At 47.1% G+C, this 18,329-nt stretch overlaps 1 protein-coding gene across 3 annotated transcripts in view; it reads right to left on the bottom strand.

Moving 5' to 3' along the window:
* Positions 1-18,329, bottom strand: part of LOC141088918 (putative tetratricopeptide repeat protein 41) — a 146,274-nt gene that overhangs the window by 102,434 nt on the left and 25,511 nt on the right. For all 3 annotated transcript variants that reach the window (XM_073575153.1, XM_073575154.1, XM_073575152.1), the window contains exon 3: positions 6,585-6,768. In XM_073575153.1, the coding sequence (XP_073431254.1) occupies positions 6,585-6,768 (184 nt within the window). The remainder of the gene's footprint in view (positions 1-6,584; positions 6,769-18,329) is intronic.

Raw genomic sequence — 18,329 nt, 5'->3', positions numbered from 1 at the left:
TGAAAACAGCTACAACAGTACTCTCTGTCTGCCCTACAGGAGGCAGAATATCCTGGTCTCTATGCCTTGTCCTAGCCCTGTCTCTGTACTTGGCCTAGTACTTCTCTGTCCGCCCTCCAGGAGGCAGAATATCCTGGTCCTGGTGCCATTACTTCTTGTCTTGGTCCAGCCTTGCTTTGTATCTGTCTCCATAGTCCTATACCTTGTCTCACACCATTGCCTTGTCTGATCTCTGTCCTTCCTCTGTCTGTCAGTCTCCTTGTCTGTGGTTTCTTTCCCTGCTGTGTCTTTCCTGGTGTCCTCCCTGTCTGATTGTGCTCCTTACACTAGCGGTTCCGCTCTGTTCTGCCTGTGCTCCGCTTCTGCTGCTGCAGAACCTCTTGCTGTAGCTTCTCTCCACAGACCTTGTGGTTCAGCTTTGCTCTGCTCCTGCTGCTGCAGAACCTCTTGCTGCTCTCCTGCTCTTTTTTGCAATCCTGCAGCTCCGCCTACTGCGCACTCCTGCCTGTATCCATACCTGCATCTCTTGTGTGAACAGGCCCAAAACCTGTTCCTTCACATTCCACTCCTTCCTGCCTGTATCCATAACTGCATCTCTTGTGTGAACAGGTCCAAAACCTGTCCTTCCTAGCTGTATCAATACCGGCACACGCCGTGTGAACAGGTCTCTACCTGTTCCTTCATATACCACTCCGGCCTGCCCTGTGTCTCTCCTGTGCCAGGCTGCCCTGTGTCTCTCCTGTGCCCGCTTGCCAGTGTCTCAAAGCCGTGCCCGCTTGCCAGTGTCTCAAAGCCGTGCCCACTTGCCAGTGTCTCGAAGCCGTGTCCGCTTGCCAGGGTCTTGAAGTCGTGCCCGCTTGCCAGTGTCTCAAGCCGTGCCCGCTTGCCAGTGTCTCAAGCCGTGCCAGCCTGCCCTGTGTCTCAAGCTGTGCCAGCCTGCCCTATGTCTCAAGCCGTGCCTGCCTGCCCTGTGTCTCAGCCGTGCCTGCCTGCCCTGTGTCTCAGCCGTGCCTGCCTGCCCTGTGTCTCAGCCGTGCCTGCCTGAGTACCAGCCATGCTTGCCGTGCCTACCTGCCTGCCTGTCAGTCACACCTGTCCAAGTGCCTTGTCCCCAAGTGGGATCAACAACCACAGCCAGACACCACCCTGGAGTGGCACCTGTCAGCTACCTGTCGCACAAGCCTGACCTCACCATCAGAGGCTCCAGCGAAGACCGACGTAGCTGTCATAGTCACGCCCCTTCCAGGGTAGTCTGGTTTGTGGCACAGTGGGGTCACAACCCCACGGCTCATGCCAACCTGCCAAGGCGCAAGCGTGACACACACCTCTCATGGATTCTGTGATCCATTCGTATGGCCTGGTTTATGGCCTCCACCAGAGAACAAGGGGTGCCATGAAGGGCAGAGCATCCTTAAGAGTTTCGGAAAGGCCTTTGTGGAACTGGCATCTGAGAGCTGCATTGCTACACAGAAATCCAGTGGACCACTGCTGGAATTAAGTACAGTAGTCTTCAGCTGTGAGACCTCCCCCCACCCCGTGACAGGTTCATAATCTTAGCCACAGCGTCCTGGATCCTGCAGGGTTCATCATATATCAGGCCTAAACTATTAAAAAAGGCATCAACAGAAAACCATTCTGGGGCTTGAGGGGACAAGGAGAATGCCCAGGTCTGAGGACTCCATCGCAGTAGGTTAGGGACATGGTTATTCCCACCAGCTGGAACTTCTCCCCTGACAACCGGGGACGCAGGGTAAAAAATAACCTACAACTTTCCCTGATTACTCTAAACTGGTCTTTCGCTCCCAAAAACTTATCAGGGAGGGCCATTACAAGTTCGGGAGAGACCACTGTACATCAGAGAGTATTGATGTCACAGCCACTGCAGGCAGTGGAAGGCGATAGGGGGTCTTCCTCAAATGAATTATCTGACCCTGCAACTAACATTGTGATGACTCCAGACTCTGGCATTCCTTAGCCAGATCCTGAGTTATCTGCGTCATCAGAGCGTGTGAACAGGCTCCATAGTGGCGAAAAAGAAAAACGTATTGGCCAGACATTATGTGACGCTAATCACTACACATGGACTAGCCTTGAGGCAGAGTGGTCAAGAGGTCCAAGGTCAAAAGCCACAAAGATACGTCATAAACAGAAGGAAGAGACAAAGGGGTAGTCAGGTAACATTCCGAGGTCACAATACTAGGAGGATAGCAGATCAGAGTAGAAGGGGTTAAATAGATGGATGGTCAGAATGAAAGTCCAAGCTCAGTCAACGAAAGACCTACCAAAAGACCGCAAGGTACTGTGAGACAAACCACACAGTAGCTTAATGTACGTCTGGAAGATGTCTGGGAGTCTCAGAAAAGTAGCCTGGAAATCACCTGGGATACTGAACACCTGGTGACAGTCAGCTCCTCCCAGTCTCAGATTGGACACAAATCTGTCAATCAACACAATGACAGCTCAGCACACCCATGCACTAGACTGGACGACTGAGCTGTCAATCAAAGTACTAACAGCTTTGGCACAGCCCTTTACCAGATTGAACAGCTGAACTGTCAGTAACTGCATCCCAGACACACTGAGGGGTGGTTCCCAGCAGAAAAGCAAACAGATGAACGGCAAACTAGGGCACACAAATCACCACATTAACAGATGGAGCTATTTATCTGAAATATTGCGGTATGCAGTTCAGTCAAAAAACGGAGGTGCTTGCATGAACAAACATGAATCATCCAATGTATAGTCAAAGAAGAAAAAATGCAGCACTCACCAGTGGAACCGAAAAACTGTGAGTCTTTTATTTCATATAAATTCCATCGACAGGTTAATGAACATGCAGGACGTTAGAGGAATGCTAGGGGAGGGAGGTGCCAGACAATGGCTGTTTCGCGATTACTCGCTTCTATGGGTCCAGGTGCCTGGAAATCACCTGGGATACTGAACACCTGGTGACAGCCAGCTCCTCCCAGTCTCAGATTGGACACAGAGCTGTCAATCAACACACTGACAGCTCAGCACGCCCCTGCACTAGAATGGACGACTGAGCTGTCAATCAAAGTACTGACAGCTTCGGCACAGCCCTTTACCAGATTGAACAGCTGAGCTGTCAGTAACTGCATCCCAGACACACTGAGGGGTGGAACCGTGACATGTGGTCTCAGAAGGAAGCCTCTTCTAAAGATGGTGCCCCTGAAAGCCCACAAACAGTTTAAAACAAGCAGACTAAGAACATGGATTACTGGAACCATGTCCTGTGGTTTGATGAGATTAAGGTAAACTTATTTGTTTCAGATGGTGTCAAGAGTGTGTGGCGGCAACCAGTTGAGGAGGACAAAGACAAGTGTGTCCAGTCAAGCATGGTGGTGGGAGTGTCATGGTTTGGGGATGCATGAGTGCTGCCAGTTGTGGGGAGCTACAGTTCATTGAAGGAACCATGAATGCCAACATGTACTGTGACATAGTAAATCAGAGCATGATCCCTTCCCTCTTGAAACTGAACCACAAGGCAGTATTTCAACATGATAACGACCCCAAACACACCTCCATGACGACCACTGCCTTGCTAAAGAAACTGGAAGTAAAGGTGCTGGACTGGCCAAGCATGTCTCCACACCTAAATTCTATTGAGCATCCATGGAGCATCCTCACACGAAAGGTGGATGAGCGCAAGGTCTCTAACATCTACCAGCTCCGTGATGTCATCATGGAGCAATGGAAAAAGATTCCATTGGCAACCTGTGAAGCATTAGTGATCTGCATGCCCAGAGTTAAGGCAGTGCTTGAAAATAATTGTGGCCACACAAAATATTGGCACTTTGGGGATAATTTGGCCATTTTCACTTAGGGGTGTACTCACTTTTGTTGCCAGTGGTTTAGATATTAACAGCTGCGTGTTGAGTTATTTTGAGAGCACATCAAATTTACACTGTTATACAAGCTGTGTAATGACTACTTTACATTGTATCAAAGTGTCCCATGAAAAGATATGCTCAAATGCTTACAAAAATGCAAGAGGTGAACTCAATTTTGTGATATACTGTACGTGTGCAGCTTTGTGTGTCAAGCAGGCTTTCAAAATGCTGAAGAGTGATTACAGCGTGTTCTGCAACGCTAGTTACTTCTCACGGCCAAGCCGAGAGTCAGAGTGGTCAAGAAGTCCAAGGTCAGAAGCCAGCGGGGTACATCATAAACAGAAGCAAGAGAAAAAATTGTAGTCAGGTAATGTTCCGAGGTCAGAATACCAGGAGGATAACGGATTAGAGCTGAACGGTTTAAACAGACGGATGGTCAGAACGAAGACCAAGGTCAGGTAACAGATCAAGCATACAGAACTCAAGGCACAGGAAAGCACAAACCTCACAAGCCATTGATGGGGAGATGGCCAGTGATGAAGAGAGGGCCAGAGATGGGGAGAGGGCCATTGATGGGGAGATGGCCAGTGATGGGGAGAGGGCCAGAGATGGAGAGAGGGCCAGTGATGGGGATAGGGCCAGTGATGGGGAGAGGGCCAGTGATGGAGAGGGGGCAAGTGATGGGGAGAGGGCCAGTGATGGGGAGAGGGCCAGTGATGGGGAGATGGCCAGTGATGGGGAGAGGGCCATTGATGGGGAGATGGCTATTGATGGGGAGAGGGCCATTGATGGGGAGAGGGCCAGTGAAGGGGAGATGGCCATTGATGGGGAGAGGGCCAATGATGTGGGTGATGGGGAGAGGGCCAATGATGTGGGTGATGGGGAGAGGGCCAGCGATGGGAGTGATGGGGAGAGGGCCAGTGATGGGGAGAGGGACAATGATGGGGTGATGGGGAGGAGGAAATGATGGAGGTGGTGGATGGGAAATTTGTACATGAAGGGGATCATGATGGCGCATATTTCTACATGAAGGGGATCATGATGGGGCATATTTCTGCATGAAGGGGATAATGATGGGGCATATTTCTGCATGAAGGGGATCATGATGGGGCATATTTCTACATGAAAGGTATCATGATGGGGCATTTCTGCATGAAGGGGATCATGAAGGGGCATATTTCTGCATGAAGGGGATCATGATGGAGCATTTCTACATTAAGGGGACAATGATGGGGAATATTTCTACATGAAGGGGATCATGATGGGGCATTTGGCACGTGTTGGCACTTCTTCATAAATATTTGGGTTTTAGGTTGCAGTTTGGGCACTCGGTCTCAGAAAGGTTCGCCATCACTGACCTAGAATAATGAACACCTGGAGACAGGCGTCGCCTCACTTTCTCAGATTGGATAGTTGAGCTGTCAAACAACACACCCCTATACCAGATTGGACGGCGTAGCTATCAGTAACTGCATCCCAGACACACTGAGGGGTGGAACTGTGACAGCTCACTATTTAGTGATTGGTGACTGTAATCGCTGCCTGCACCAAAATGATGCTTGGAAGCGAGCAGCTGCAGGAAAATAGAACTTTGTTTTCTCCCTGTAGCTTCTGCTCCACTAAGCTGACTAAACTGGATTTAAATGCTAAAATAGGTTCACATTACAAACTAAAACAGTGTAAAGGGTTTGTCTGGTGAAAACAATTTATCACTTATCTTGCTGGGACCCACACCGATCAACAGAACGGGGCACTCATTCCAATTAGAATGGAGCGGCAGTGCGGACGCTTCAATGCGGCTCTATTCATTACCTATCGGGCTGCCGAGTGCAGTGTTTGGCTTTTTCTGGCAGTCCCATAGTAAATTAATGGTTGGGAGGCAAACCTGGTGCTCCATTTTGTAACAGAGAAATAAGTGCTCCATTGGAGGTAAAAATCTCCACTCTGCCAATTAGAGGTCTCAGTGGTCATACCATCAACAATCAGTAAGTTACCAATGATCCTGCGGATATGTGGTAAATTGTTGTCACTGGACAACCCCTTTAGTGATCCCATTAGGAAACTATCTAATGGTAATTCTGGAACAGAGTATTTGCTATGCAGAGGTGAGAAACGCATTACCTAAAGGGCATGTCACACTAAGAGATATCGCTAGCAATATCGCTATAACTAGTGACGTTATAGCGATATTGCTAGCGATATCTCTGTGTCTGATACTTACCAGCGACCGGCTCCCCCGCTGCTTATCGCTGATCGCGCGAGAACGTCCAGGACTGTTTCTCGTCGTCAGCTTCCTGTGGCGCTTCCTGCTGTGAGGACGAGCGACGCGTGGAGCCGGGCGGGAGGACGCAGGATCGCCTGGTGTGACAGGTAAGTAGCGATCCCCGTCCCCAGCGATGTCGCTAGTGAGATCTGCCTATGTGGCAGCTCACTAGCGACCACTTAGCGATGTACCAGCGATCCTGACCGCGTCATATCGCTGGTCGGGATCGCTGGTACATCGCTAAGTGTGACAGTACCTTTACTCCAATCAAAAAGTTTTGTTATTGTAACCTTCCTTACTGTGTGTTTTGGGTCCACAGGGAGTTTCAGATACAGAGCGACCAACACAAGATCATAGGCAGCCACCCACTAGATACATGCCATGGTTTCCCACCAGTTAGCATTCATATGTACAGAAAACATATATACATGAAAAGTCAGTGAGATGATGTTTTTTTTATAAGATTATACCTTGAAGATGCTGCATTAGACTCCTCAGCCCTTGGGTTGTCTGACGGCTGATTCCTCAGGTTTCCACAAGCAAATGTATCCATTACTGTGAAGAGCTTGTTCAACCCCTGTGAGGCCACAAAATCTTTACAAAGCCTTTCAGAGTGAGCTTGGTGGTAGGCTTGAGCAAGGTTGTGTTCATGACCTTAAATACATAATATAATAAGAACCATTATCTCACTGTTAGATAAAGAACCTACGGTATGGAAAACCCTATCAGAACTAGTAAACGCTGCTTCCTGATTAATGAATTGACCAGCATTTCCTATCTTCAGCTAAACTGTAATATAAGACGTGTAAAATTATTATATTTCCGAACTGTAACAATCCGTCAGCGTAAGGCAAGCTCTCCTGGTCAGGCTTGGTGGTATAAGGAGAGCACTTGTTTTCCCCATGCAGATTGCACTGATCAGTGTGACGTCTCAGAAGAAAGGAGGAGCTGTCAATCATGGTTGGTGAATGGAGCCACTTAGAGTATACCAGCCTTACCAGGTCTAAAATATCTATATGAAATTGCCTGCAGTTTGTATTGTGAAATGTGGTGCCAGATCTGTTTTATAGGGGCTTTCCGGTGACAACCAATGTGTCCCCATTACAGCTCTTACAGAAGATGACATGGCAAACCTGCAGAGTGAAGCAGTGATGTATCTTCATGGCTTCATGGCATAGACCAGAGAAGAGCTAGTTAGATTTCACAAAAAATTAGACCAAAATCTGTAGAAGTTGTAAGAGTCATATTATCACAGTTTCTCATATCTATGTGCATAAAACCAGAAAATCCCTTAAGGCTATGTGCCCACGTCGCGTTTTTCACACGATTTATTCCTGAGCAGAAACGCATGCCCTTGAAATGGAAAACACATGCGATTTTTGACACGCGTTTTTGACGCGATAGTCAAGCGTTTTTGCATGCGTTTTCCCATGCGTTTTTGCCCATATAATGGAAGGTATGCGGAATCGCGGGCGATTCCGCAAAATTAATGAACGTTTTTTACCGCTAAGCGTTTCCGCAGTGGTAAAAAACGCACCATTGGCACATGTGCGTTTTCTATTACAAATCCATTGGATGCATTTTTTAAGCATTTCCGCGGCAGAATCGCACGTTTAAAAATGCCGCGGAAACGCTTAAAAATCGCATCGTGGGCACACAGCTTAAGGGTTAATAGCTCACCACCCTAATTACAGCTTTGAATGTGATGTCATCAATGTATCCTGCTGGACAATGTGGACGCCTTAATTGTCCAATCAGCATACACCAAGTGTACTGGCGAAGAACTGCTGCTAATCCCAGTATGCCTTATTATTGGCATTAGCACTGGTGTTCTTTTCTTATTCACCATGACCACTAGTGACAATTACATAGTTATATAGTACAACTGAAAAAAAAAACAGATGTTCATCAAGATCTACCAAGGGAAGGGAGAAAATAAAGATATAGGTAAAGTCTTAATGCATGAAACAATCTACCCTAAAAGTTAATTGTCAGGAACACCGCACTTAACTTGCTCAGTGAGCCAGTGCGCGTGTCCTGAGTAAGAAAAACTGTGCTCTAAGATACCTGTGGAGCGGGCAGCAGCAGAGAAGATGTGTGCCTCAGACCAGCAGGACCTGAAGCACGTGACTGCTGGGGGCGTGGCCTAAACTCCAGAGAGCTAGGAGCAGAAGGAAAACTCCTAGCAGGGTAACCACAGGACAAAGTTACCAAGGGGCACAGACAGGGACGTAAACAGATCAGGTCGGGGTCAAAGTACGAGATAGCAAGATAATACCAAAGGGTTACACAGAATGGATAGTCAGGACGTAGCCAAGAAGTCAGAAACCAGAGAAACAGATATACAGTACAGAATCAACAGGTAAACTCACAATGGGGGAAAGAACCGGGTCAGAACCATATAAGCAAGCTAGAAGACAATCAACAGGCACAGGCACACAGGGGTCACCACACTCAGCCAAAGGCAAAAGTATAACTGACAGGGATTGGAGTTTCCCAGGGCTATAAGAAGCTCTCCCTGAACCAAAGAGAGGCCACAATAATTAACCCCAGGCGTGCAGGTCAAAGCCTGCACTGGGCTGAAGACATTAACCCCTGACCTGCAGGTCAAAACCTGCACTGGGTTCATGACATTAATTCTTCCATCCTATTCCTCAGTGTTGAATGACTGGATCAACATTCAGAACAAGAATTTTATGTAATAACTAGCTGAAGAGCCCGGCGTTGCCTGGGCATAGTAACCAACTGTGGTTAGTTATAACAAATTATAATGATTATATAGCACATAAAAACCGTGCATCTAATCCTATCCTGTGTGATACTGACAGCTGAGCCGTATATCTAATCCTATTCTGTGTGATACTGTCTGCTGAGCCGTGTATCTAATACTATTCTGTGTGATACTGTGTGATGAGCTGCGTATCTCATAGAATCATAGAATCGTAGAGTTGGAAGGGACCTCCTGGGCCATCTGGTCCAACCCCCTGCTCAAAGCAGGATTCGCTAAATCATCCCAGTCAGATGTCTGTCCAGCCTCTGTTTGAAGACTTCCATTGAAGGAGAACTCACCACTTCTCGTGACAGCTTGTTCCACTCATTGATCACTCTAACTGTCAAAAAGTTTTTTCTAATATCTAATCTGTGTCTCCTCCCATTCAGTTTCATCCCATTGCTTCTAGTCTTTCCTTGTGCAAATGAGAATAAAGTTGATCCTTCTACAATGTGATAGCCCTTTGGATATTTGTAGACAGCTATTAAGTCTCCTCTCAGTCTTCTCTTTTGCAAACTAAACATTCCCAAATCCTGCAACCTTTCCTCATAAGACAGGGTTTGCAGACCGGTCACCATTCTGGTCGCTCTTTTCTGAACTTGCTCCAGTTTGTCGATGTCTTTTTTAAAATGTGGTGCCCAAAACTGGACACAATATTCCAGATGAGGTCTGACCAAAGAGGAGTAGAGGGAAATAATGACTTCATGTGATCTAGACTGTATGCTTCTGTTAATACATCCTAGAATTGCATTTGCCTTTTTTGCTGCTGCATCACACTGTTGACTCATATTCAGTCTGTGATCTAATAGTATACCCAAGTCATTTTCACATGTGCTGTTGCTTAGCCCTATTCCTCCCATTCTGTATATGCTTTTTTCATTTTTATTGCCCAGATGTAGTACTTTGCATTTTTCCCTGTTAAAAACCATTCTGTTAGTTGCTGCCCACTTCTCCAGTTTATTTATATCTTTTTGAATCCTCTCTCTCGCTTCTCTAGTATTAGCTATCCCTCCTAGCTTTGTGTCATCAGCAAATTTAATCAGTTTACCCTCAATTCCTTCATCTAAATCATTGATAAAGATGTTGAACAATACAGGGCCCAGGACAGAGCCCTGTGGTACCCCACTTGAGACATTCTTCCAACTGGATGTGCAGCCATTTACGACCACTCTTTGGGTCCGATCACTAAGCCAGTTATGAATCCACCTAACAGTTGCCTTGTCCATTTCATACTTAGTCATTTTTTCAATAAGGATTGTATGAGATACTTTGTCAAATGCTTTGCTGAAGTCAAGATATACTATATCTACAGTATTTCCTTCATCCACCCAATCAGTGATTCCGTCATAGAAGGAAATTAATTTAGTCTGACATGACATATTAGTTACAAACCCATGCTGACTCTGTTTAATCACTTCATTCGTATCCAGGTAATGCCATACATGTTGTTTAATAATTTGTTCAAAGATTTTTCCTGGTATAGAAGTCAGACTCACCGGCCTATAGTTGCATGGGTCCACCTTCTTCCCCTTTTTGAAGATAGGAACAACATTTGCTCTTCTCCAGTCTTCTGGGACTTCTCCTGTCCTCCAAGAATTTTCAAAGATTATGGAGAGGGTGTAATTCATCTGGACCTGGAGACTTGAATTTATTTAGGTTAGCTAAGTGATTCCTAACTATCTTTCTGTTTATAGATATCCTGGACTCTTCTATTCCCTTAATAGGACAGTGAAGAACAGTTGATGTTACATCTCCTTTCTGAGAGAAAACAGATGCAAAATAGGAATTTAAAAGTTCGGCCTTCTCAACATCCTGTCTTACCATTTCATCATTTTCATCCTGTAAAAATCCTATAGCATCTTTGACTTTTCTTTTACTTTTGACATATCCCCAAAATCCTTTATTATTGCTTTTGACATCTCTTGCAAGCCTCAATTCATTGTCAGCTTTAGATAATCTGATTTGTGCCCTGCAGTTTCTGCAGACAGCATTATATTCTTCTTTAGATATGCCTCCCTCTTTCCATTTTATAAACATTTTTTTCTTCCTTTTTAGCATGTGCTTAAGTTCTGTGTTCATCCATCCTGGTTTCCTTAAATGCTTCCTATTCTTCCCTCTTTTCGGAATTGTTAACAATTGTGCTTTGAGAATTTCATTTTTCAAGATTTCCCATCCTTCGTGGACATTTTTGTCTTTAAGAATATCCAGCCATTGGATCCCTCCAATTCTCTTTCTGAATCCCTTAAAATCTGCCTTGCTGAAATCTAACCTTGACGTCTGAGTCTTCACAGGTCTTCCTCCTCTAGTTATCCAAAATTCTAAAATAGCATGGTCGCTGCCTCCTAGGGTCCCAGCCACTTTTACCTCCTCAACCATTTCCTCCTTGTTTATAAGGATTAGATCCAAGGTAGCAGTTCCCCTTGTTTTCTCCCCTACCTTTTGGAAGATAAAGTTGTCAGCAAGAGAGGATAAGAATTTCCTTGACCTGTTAGTTTTGCCTGAGAGAGATTCCCAACAAATGTCTGGATAGTTGAAATCTCCCATGACAACTATGTCATATTTTTTGGAGAACTTGGCCATTTGATGCATAAAGAGTTCATCCATATCTTCAGCTTGCACAGGCGGCCTGTAGTAAATGCCTACAATGGTGTCCTTTCCATTGTTCTGTCCTTGTATTCTTACCCAAACAGTTTCCACAGAACTCCCAGTCTCTGAAGCTTCAATCTCTGTGCAGATATACGCGTTTCTAACATACAATGCGACACATCCTCCTCGTTTATCAAGTCTGTTTCTTGCAAATAAGTTGTATCCTTCTAACCTTGTATTCCAATCATGTGTATTGTCCCACCAAGTTTCAGTGATTCCAATTACATATTTCTTTTCCTGTGTTAGTAGTTCTAATTCTCCTTGTTTGTTGCCCATGCTTTGTGCATTAGTATAGAAACATTTTAGTTTGTGATTGGTTTCTCTTTCTCCAATAATTTTATTAATTAGATTCTTTTGTCTTTGTTCTTCCTTTCCACTTCTAATAGCAGAGTTCTCAATAGCATTTGTCAGGTGTATGGCTTTTTCTGGTCTTTTGCTTCCCTTCCCATGTTGTTCTAGTTTAAAGCTCTCCTTACAAGTGTAGCAAGGCGACTTCCAAATACATGTTTTCCAGTCTTCGTAAGGTGCACCCTATCTCTAGCAAGTAGTCCATCGTATAGGTAATTCGCTCCGTGATCCAGAAATCCAAATCGTTGCTGATGGCACCATCGACGTAGCCAGTTGTTCACCTGCAGAATCTTATTCCACCTCCTTGTTCCATGGCCATCCACTGGGAGGATGGAAGAGAAGGCCACCTGCGCTCCCAGTTCTTTCACTTTCTTGCCTAAGTCTTCAAAGTCTCTGCAGATGGTTTCCAGGTCGTTTCTTGCTGTGTCATTTGTCCCCACATGTAGTAGCAGGAATGGGTAGTCATCTGTAGGTCTGAATAGTCCTGCTATCCTGTCAGACACATCTTTAATCTAATCCTATTCTGTGTGATACTAACTGCTGAGCTGTGTCTCTAATCCTATCCTGTGTGATACTGCCTGCTGAGCCGTGTATCTAATCCTATCCTGTGTGATACTGACAGCTGAGCTGTGTATCTAATCCTATCCTGTGTGATACTGGGCTCCCCCTGCAGTCTGTGTCAGAGTGTGGTCTGTGTTGGCACGGTAATAAATTGTGTTATTTCCAGCTTTACAGAAGGACGATAACACCATAGAAATGATAAGAATAATAGGCCTCAGTTACCACAACTGTCTACAAAGAAAACTGTTGCTGATAGCAACCAATCACAGCTCATTTTTCATCTGTTAAACAGCTCTGGGACAGCGTGGCGAGTTTTGAGTGGCGACGTTTGTGTTTCGACTTTTATGTGGCGAGGTTGATGTATGTGTGGTGAAATGTGTGCTGAGAGTGGTATATGTGTTGAAGCACGTGGTAGTGTGTGACGCATTTTGTGTGTGTGTTCATATCCCCGTGTGTGGTGAGTATCCCATGTCAGGGCCCCACTTTAGCAACTGCACGGTATATACTGTTTGGCACCATCGCTCTCATTCTTTAAGTCCCCCTTGTTCACATCTGGCAGCTGTCAATTTGCCTCCAACACTTTTCCTTTCACTTTTTCCCCATTATGTAGATAGGGGCAAAATTGTTTGGAACGCGCGGGGTTAAAATTTCGCCTCACAACATAGACTATGACGCTCTCGTGGTCCAGACGTGTGACTGTGCAAAATTTTGTGGCTGCAGCTACGACGGTGCAGATGGCAATACATACACTTTTTCCCCATTATGTAGACAGGGGCAAAATTGTTTGGTGAATTGGAACGCGTGGGGTTAAAATTTTGCCTCACAACATAGCCTATGACGCTCTTGGGGTCCAGACGTGTGACTGTGCCAAATTTTGTGGCTGTAGCTACGACGGTGCAGATGGCAATACATACACTTTTTCCCCATTATGTAGACAGGGGCAAAATTGTTTGGTGAATTGGAACGCGTGGGGTTAAAATTTTGCCTCACAACATAGCCTATGACGCTCTTGGGGTCCAGACGTGTGACTGTGCCAAATTTTGTGGCTGTAGCTGCGACGGTGCAGATGCCAATCCCAGACATACATACATACACACCCACATCGCGCAATACTATTAGAAAAAAGTATTGATGTTAATTTCTTTTTAAAAATGTATATACAGTGGCATATAAAAGTTTGGGCACCCCTGGTCAAAATTACTGTTATTGTGAACAGTTAAGCAAGCTGAAAATGAAATGATCTCTAATAGAGCTAAAGTAAGATAACACATTTCCTTTGCATTTTAGGCAAAAAAAAATATATTTTTTCATTTTTTACATTTTAAAAATTACAAAAAGGAAAATGGGCTGATGCAAACGTTTGGGCACCCTTGGAGATTTGTGTGCTCAAATAACTTTGACCAAGGTTTCAGAACTTAGCCTGTTAGGGTTATGGCTTGGCAGTTGCCAAGCATCCTGAAAATAAAAATGGTGAAGGGACACAAAGCAGGAGAAGGTTGTGTCATGCCCGCAGGTGGCGCACGAGGTTCGTGGACCCACTGTGCCACAGTGACCGACCTGTGTAGGAAGGAGCATAGCTAACTAGCTAAGCTGCTACTTGATGTTCGCTGAAGCTCCTGATGGTGGAAACAGACTGGGTAGCAGGTTGACTCCAGGCACCACTCCTAGGCCGATGCCGGTACTTCAACTGCCGATCCAAGGCGTCGGGTTTGCTGACACGGGGAGACAGACAACTTGGATGTAGAAGATAGGTTCTTGTTCACATATCAAGTTATCAGGAGAGAGTTCTGGAGCTGGCCGCACTAAGACGAGGGACAAAGGACACAGGACTGGCTGCACTGGGACCAGGGATTAGGGAATAGGTACCGCAGACATGGTTTCAGGATTAGGATACTGCCAAAGCGGACACAGCAACACGGGCAAACTATACAAGGCTAACAGGAACAAAGGATACAGGAATAACTTTAACTGACTAGGACGGGGACCTGGCAACATACAGCTGCACACACCAACACCACTAATTGTTAGGCGTCGGATTCCTGCAGCTGCACAACGGGAATCCAGAGCCATACATCCAGCGGTCTCCCATTCCTTTCCAACCGCTCAGGGACCTGCACAGCAATCTCGGTGATCCAGGCGCCCTGCTCAGACCAGCTCTCTGGGTATGGATGTTGCTGCCACCTCTGGACCAGCAATGGTAGCACAATGGTAGCGCAACCTGCTTTGCAGGAAACCACTCCAGAGGCTAAGTCCTCTCGCTGCGCTACTGGACATGCCCACGAGACGATCTCCCAGTGGAGATCGGGGGTCACGTGCTCAGGTCCTTGTCCTGATCTGATTGGCCCATCTTAGAGGTCTGGAAGGTCCCGGAAGCGCATATGTTATGAATGAGTCACCGAAGGAGGAAAAAACAAAAATACAAGCCAAGTCCAGAAAACCGGAGAGGTTGGTAGCTATCGGATTGCAGACCCCTGATCCTATTCACACAACTAACAGTAGCCGTGGGGGGTTCCTACGGTGCCCTAGACCCCTCGTCACTAGACTTCAAAATCACTATATCAGCACTCAGGTATATTCTGAAGACTGAGCAAAAGATCAACTTGACCAGAGACAAAAATGGAGCTCAGCCTGAACCAACAAGGGCAGGCAGAACACAAACACTAGGTAAACAGACACAATCTCATGGAAAAATAAGAGAGCAAAAACTTAGCTTTCAGAAGACAGGTACTGAACTGGATTGCAAGAGCTCAGAGCAGAAAGGATTACCAGCAACCCTGCAGGGCATCAGCTGCCTTATATCCACTCAGAAATTCCGGGTGTCCAATCACACTCCGCCTGTTCAGATGACAGGTTTTTCCCATCCCAATCAATTTCACTACCTCTCTTCACCAGCAGAGGGAGTTCACCAGACATCAATGGTGAAGGGGAAAATGAACTCACAACACGCATGGCTATAAAAGGCCCGAATGGCCGCTCGCCCATGCGCTAGTATAGACTGTACTTGCTATGTATGAATGGTGATGGATGGATGATTCTGGTGACTGACTCATTATGAAACCCCTTCCCTCTGATATTACGCATGTGGATAAGGAATTAGAGTTATAGTCAGCGCCGGTCAGTGGCAAGCCATACGCCACAGTGCATACCGCACCGCTACACTAGCGTCCGATAGTGTGATGCCTTACGGCACTGTCGTACAGCAGCAGTAGCTATCCAGCTTGAGTTACTGGCTGCACCGTTCCCTACAGAGCGGGCTAAGGTGGGTTTTATTGTTTCTCTTTTATCTGGCAGGGCATTAGAGTGGGCTACGCCATTGTGGGAGCGTGATGATCCCGTGGTTCAGGGGGCTGCTCAGTTCCTCGCGGCTCTGAAGCAGGTATTTTTGGGACCACGGATCACACACGACACCTCTCTCCAATTATTGGCCCTAACACAGGGGTCTCTCTCGGTCAGCCATTATGCCGTCCAATTCCGGACATTGGCTTCTGAACTAGAGTGGCCCGATAAAGCACTCATCCCTGTGTTTTGGAGAGGGTTAGCACAGCATGTCAAAGATGTTCTAGAAACCAGAGAGGTCCCCACAAGTCTGGAGGAAGTGATTGCCATCTCCACCCGCATTGATCTCCGATTTACGGAGCGCGGGCTGGAACGTGCGCAATCCAGACAAAGAGTTAACTTGGCTCCCACCTTCACCGAGCCGCTAAGATCTCCCGCTCAGGAGCTTACACCCTCCGAACCTATGGAGGTGTCTCGCACCGGCCCCAAGTCACGTCCGGTGCGAAGCTCCGCACGTTGTTACCAGTGCCGGCAGTTTGGTCACTCGGCTAGCACGTGTCCTCTGCGGTCAGAAAAACGATCACGTCCAGTGGTCGTAGGTGGTGATCAGGCAAATACGAAACCCTTTTCTCCCAAACCGGTATTCCGAGGGACATTAGATAGCGGGGCCTGCACCTGGGAGGTAGAGGCTACCGTGGATTCCGGGGCTGAGGGAAACTTTATGTCCTCGACCTTCGCCCATAAACACGCTATTCCACTGGTGTTACTGCCCCAATCTCTGACCATCAGGGTGGTTAATGGTGCACCCTTACCATCTCAGGTGACCCACCAGACAGCCCCACTCAGGCTCTCAATCTCACCCTCTCATCGTGAGATTCTGTCCTTGTTCATTTTGCCAGATGGCATCGACCAGGTGCTTCTCGGAGTTCCCTGGCTCCGTTGTCACTCCCCTCATATTGATTGGGCTTCGGGGAATATACTGGGTTGGAGCAAGGACTGAGGGAAGGTGCCTGAGGGGCTGTGTTCAGGTAGCTTCTACTGAAGTGCCCGCGGATCTCTCCACGCTCCCTAAACTTTACCACCAATATGCAGACGTCTTCTCTAAAAAATCTGCGGAGACGCTCCCGCCGCACTGTCCTTACGATTGCCCGATAGATCTTCTGCCAGGCACGGAACCTCCTAGAGGCTGTGTGTATCCGCTGTCACTCCCTGAGACAGAGGCTATGTCTCAATATATCCGGGAGAACCTGGCTAGAGGTTTTATCAGAAAGTCGGTGTCGCCGGCTGGTGCAGGGTTCTTCTTCGTACAGAAGAAGAGCGGAGTGTTACGTCCCTGCATTGACTACAGAGGTCTCAACGCCATAACAGTTAAAAACAAATACCCTCTCCCGTTGATCTCTGAGCTATTTGACAGGTTGCGGGGGGCCCAGATCTTTACGAAATTAGATCTATGGGGGGCGTACAACCTGATCCGCATTCGCAAAGGAAACGAGTGGAAGACAGCCTTTAATACCAGGGATGGCCACTATGAATATCTGGTCATGCCCTTCGGCCTTTGTAATGCGCCTGCTGTCTTCCAGGATTTCGTCAACGACGTCTTCCGCAATATGCTCTCCACCTCGGTGGTGGTCTATCTGGATGACATCCTCATCTTCTCACCAGATTTGACCTCCCACCGGAGAGACGTCTGCAGCGTCTTCGACCGTCTGCGGGCGAACTCTCTTTTCGCCAAGCTGGAGAAGTGCCAGTTTGAGCAGGAGTCCTTGCCATTCCTGGGCTACATCATCTCGGCCCAGGGGTTGGATATGGATCCAGCCAAACTGCAAGCGGTAATGGACTGGGAGGAACCACACTCACTCAAAGCGGTGCAGCGCTTCCTGGGGTTCATCAACTATTACCGCCAGTTCATACATCACTTCTCCACACTGGTAGCTCCTTTGGTTGCTCTCACAAAGAAAGAAGCTAATCCTAACGCTTGGTCTGAACAGGTCTCCAAGGCCTTCTCGTCTCTAAAATCCCATTTTGCTGGCGCTCCAATCTTACACCGTCCCGATGTGGATAAACCATTTATCCTGGAGGTGGATGCCTCTTCCGTCGGTGCAGGAGCAGTCCTTTTCCAGAAGGATTCTCAAGGTTGGAAGCATCCCTGCTTCTTCTTCTCTAAGACCTTCTCACCGGCGGAGAAGAATTACTCCATCGGGGACAGAGAGCTGCTAGCAATGAAGATGGCCTTTTCTGAGTGGAGACATCTCCTGGAGGGACCCGGTTTCTTTTACAGGTGTATATGGACCATAAAAATCTGGTCTATTTGCAAACGGCCCAGCGCTTGAACTCTCGTCAAGCTAGGTGGTCGCTCTTCTTCTCCCGCTTCCACTTCACCTTGCACTATCTCTCTGGAGAGAAGAACGTCCGTGCGGATGCTCTCTCGCGCTCGGTGGTCTCAGCGGAGGAAGGGGAGGCTGAGCCACGGCTAATTCTCCCTTCGGAGAGCTTTACGACCGTGGCTTCAGTTGCCCTCGAGTCAGTGCCACCGGGCAAGACCTTTGTGCCTCCTCAGCTACGGCCGGAGGTTCTCGCCTGGGCACACGCGTCCAGGTTGGGTGGTCACTTTGGG

Source organism: Dendrobates tinctorius, unplaced genomic scaffold (assembly GCF_039654945.1).
Source record: "Dendrobates tinctorius isolate UK_male_01 unplaced genomic scaffold, ASM3965494v1 ptg000043l, whole genome shotgun sequence".
Taxonomy (NCBI): domain Eukaryota; kingdom Metazoa; phylum Chordata; class Amphibia; order Anura; family Dendrobatidae; genus Dendrobates; species Dendrobates tinctorius.
The sequence above is the reverse complement of the archived record's forward strand: the minus strand, read 5'-3'. Positions and strand labels throughout refer to the sequence as shown.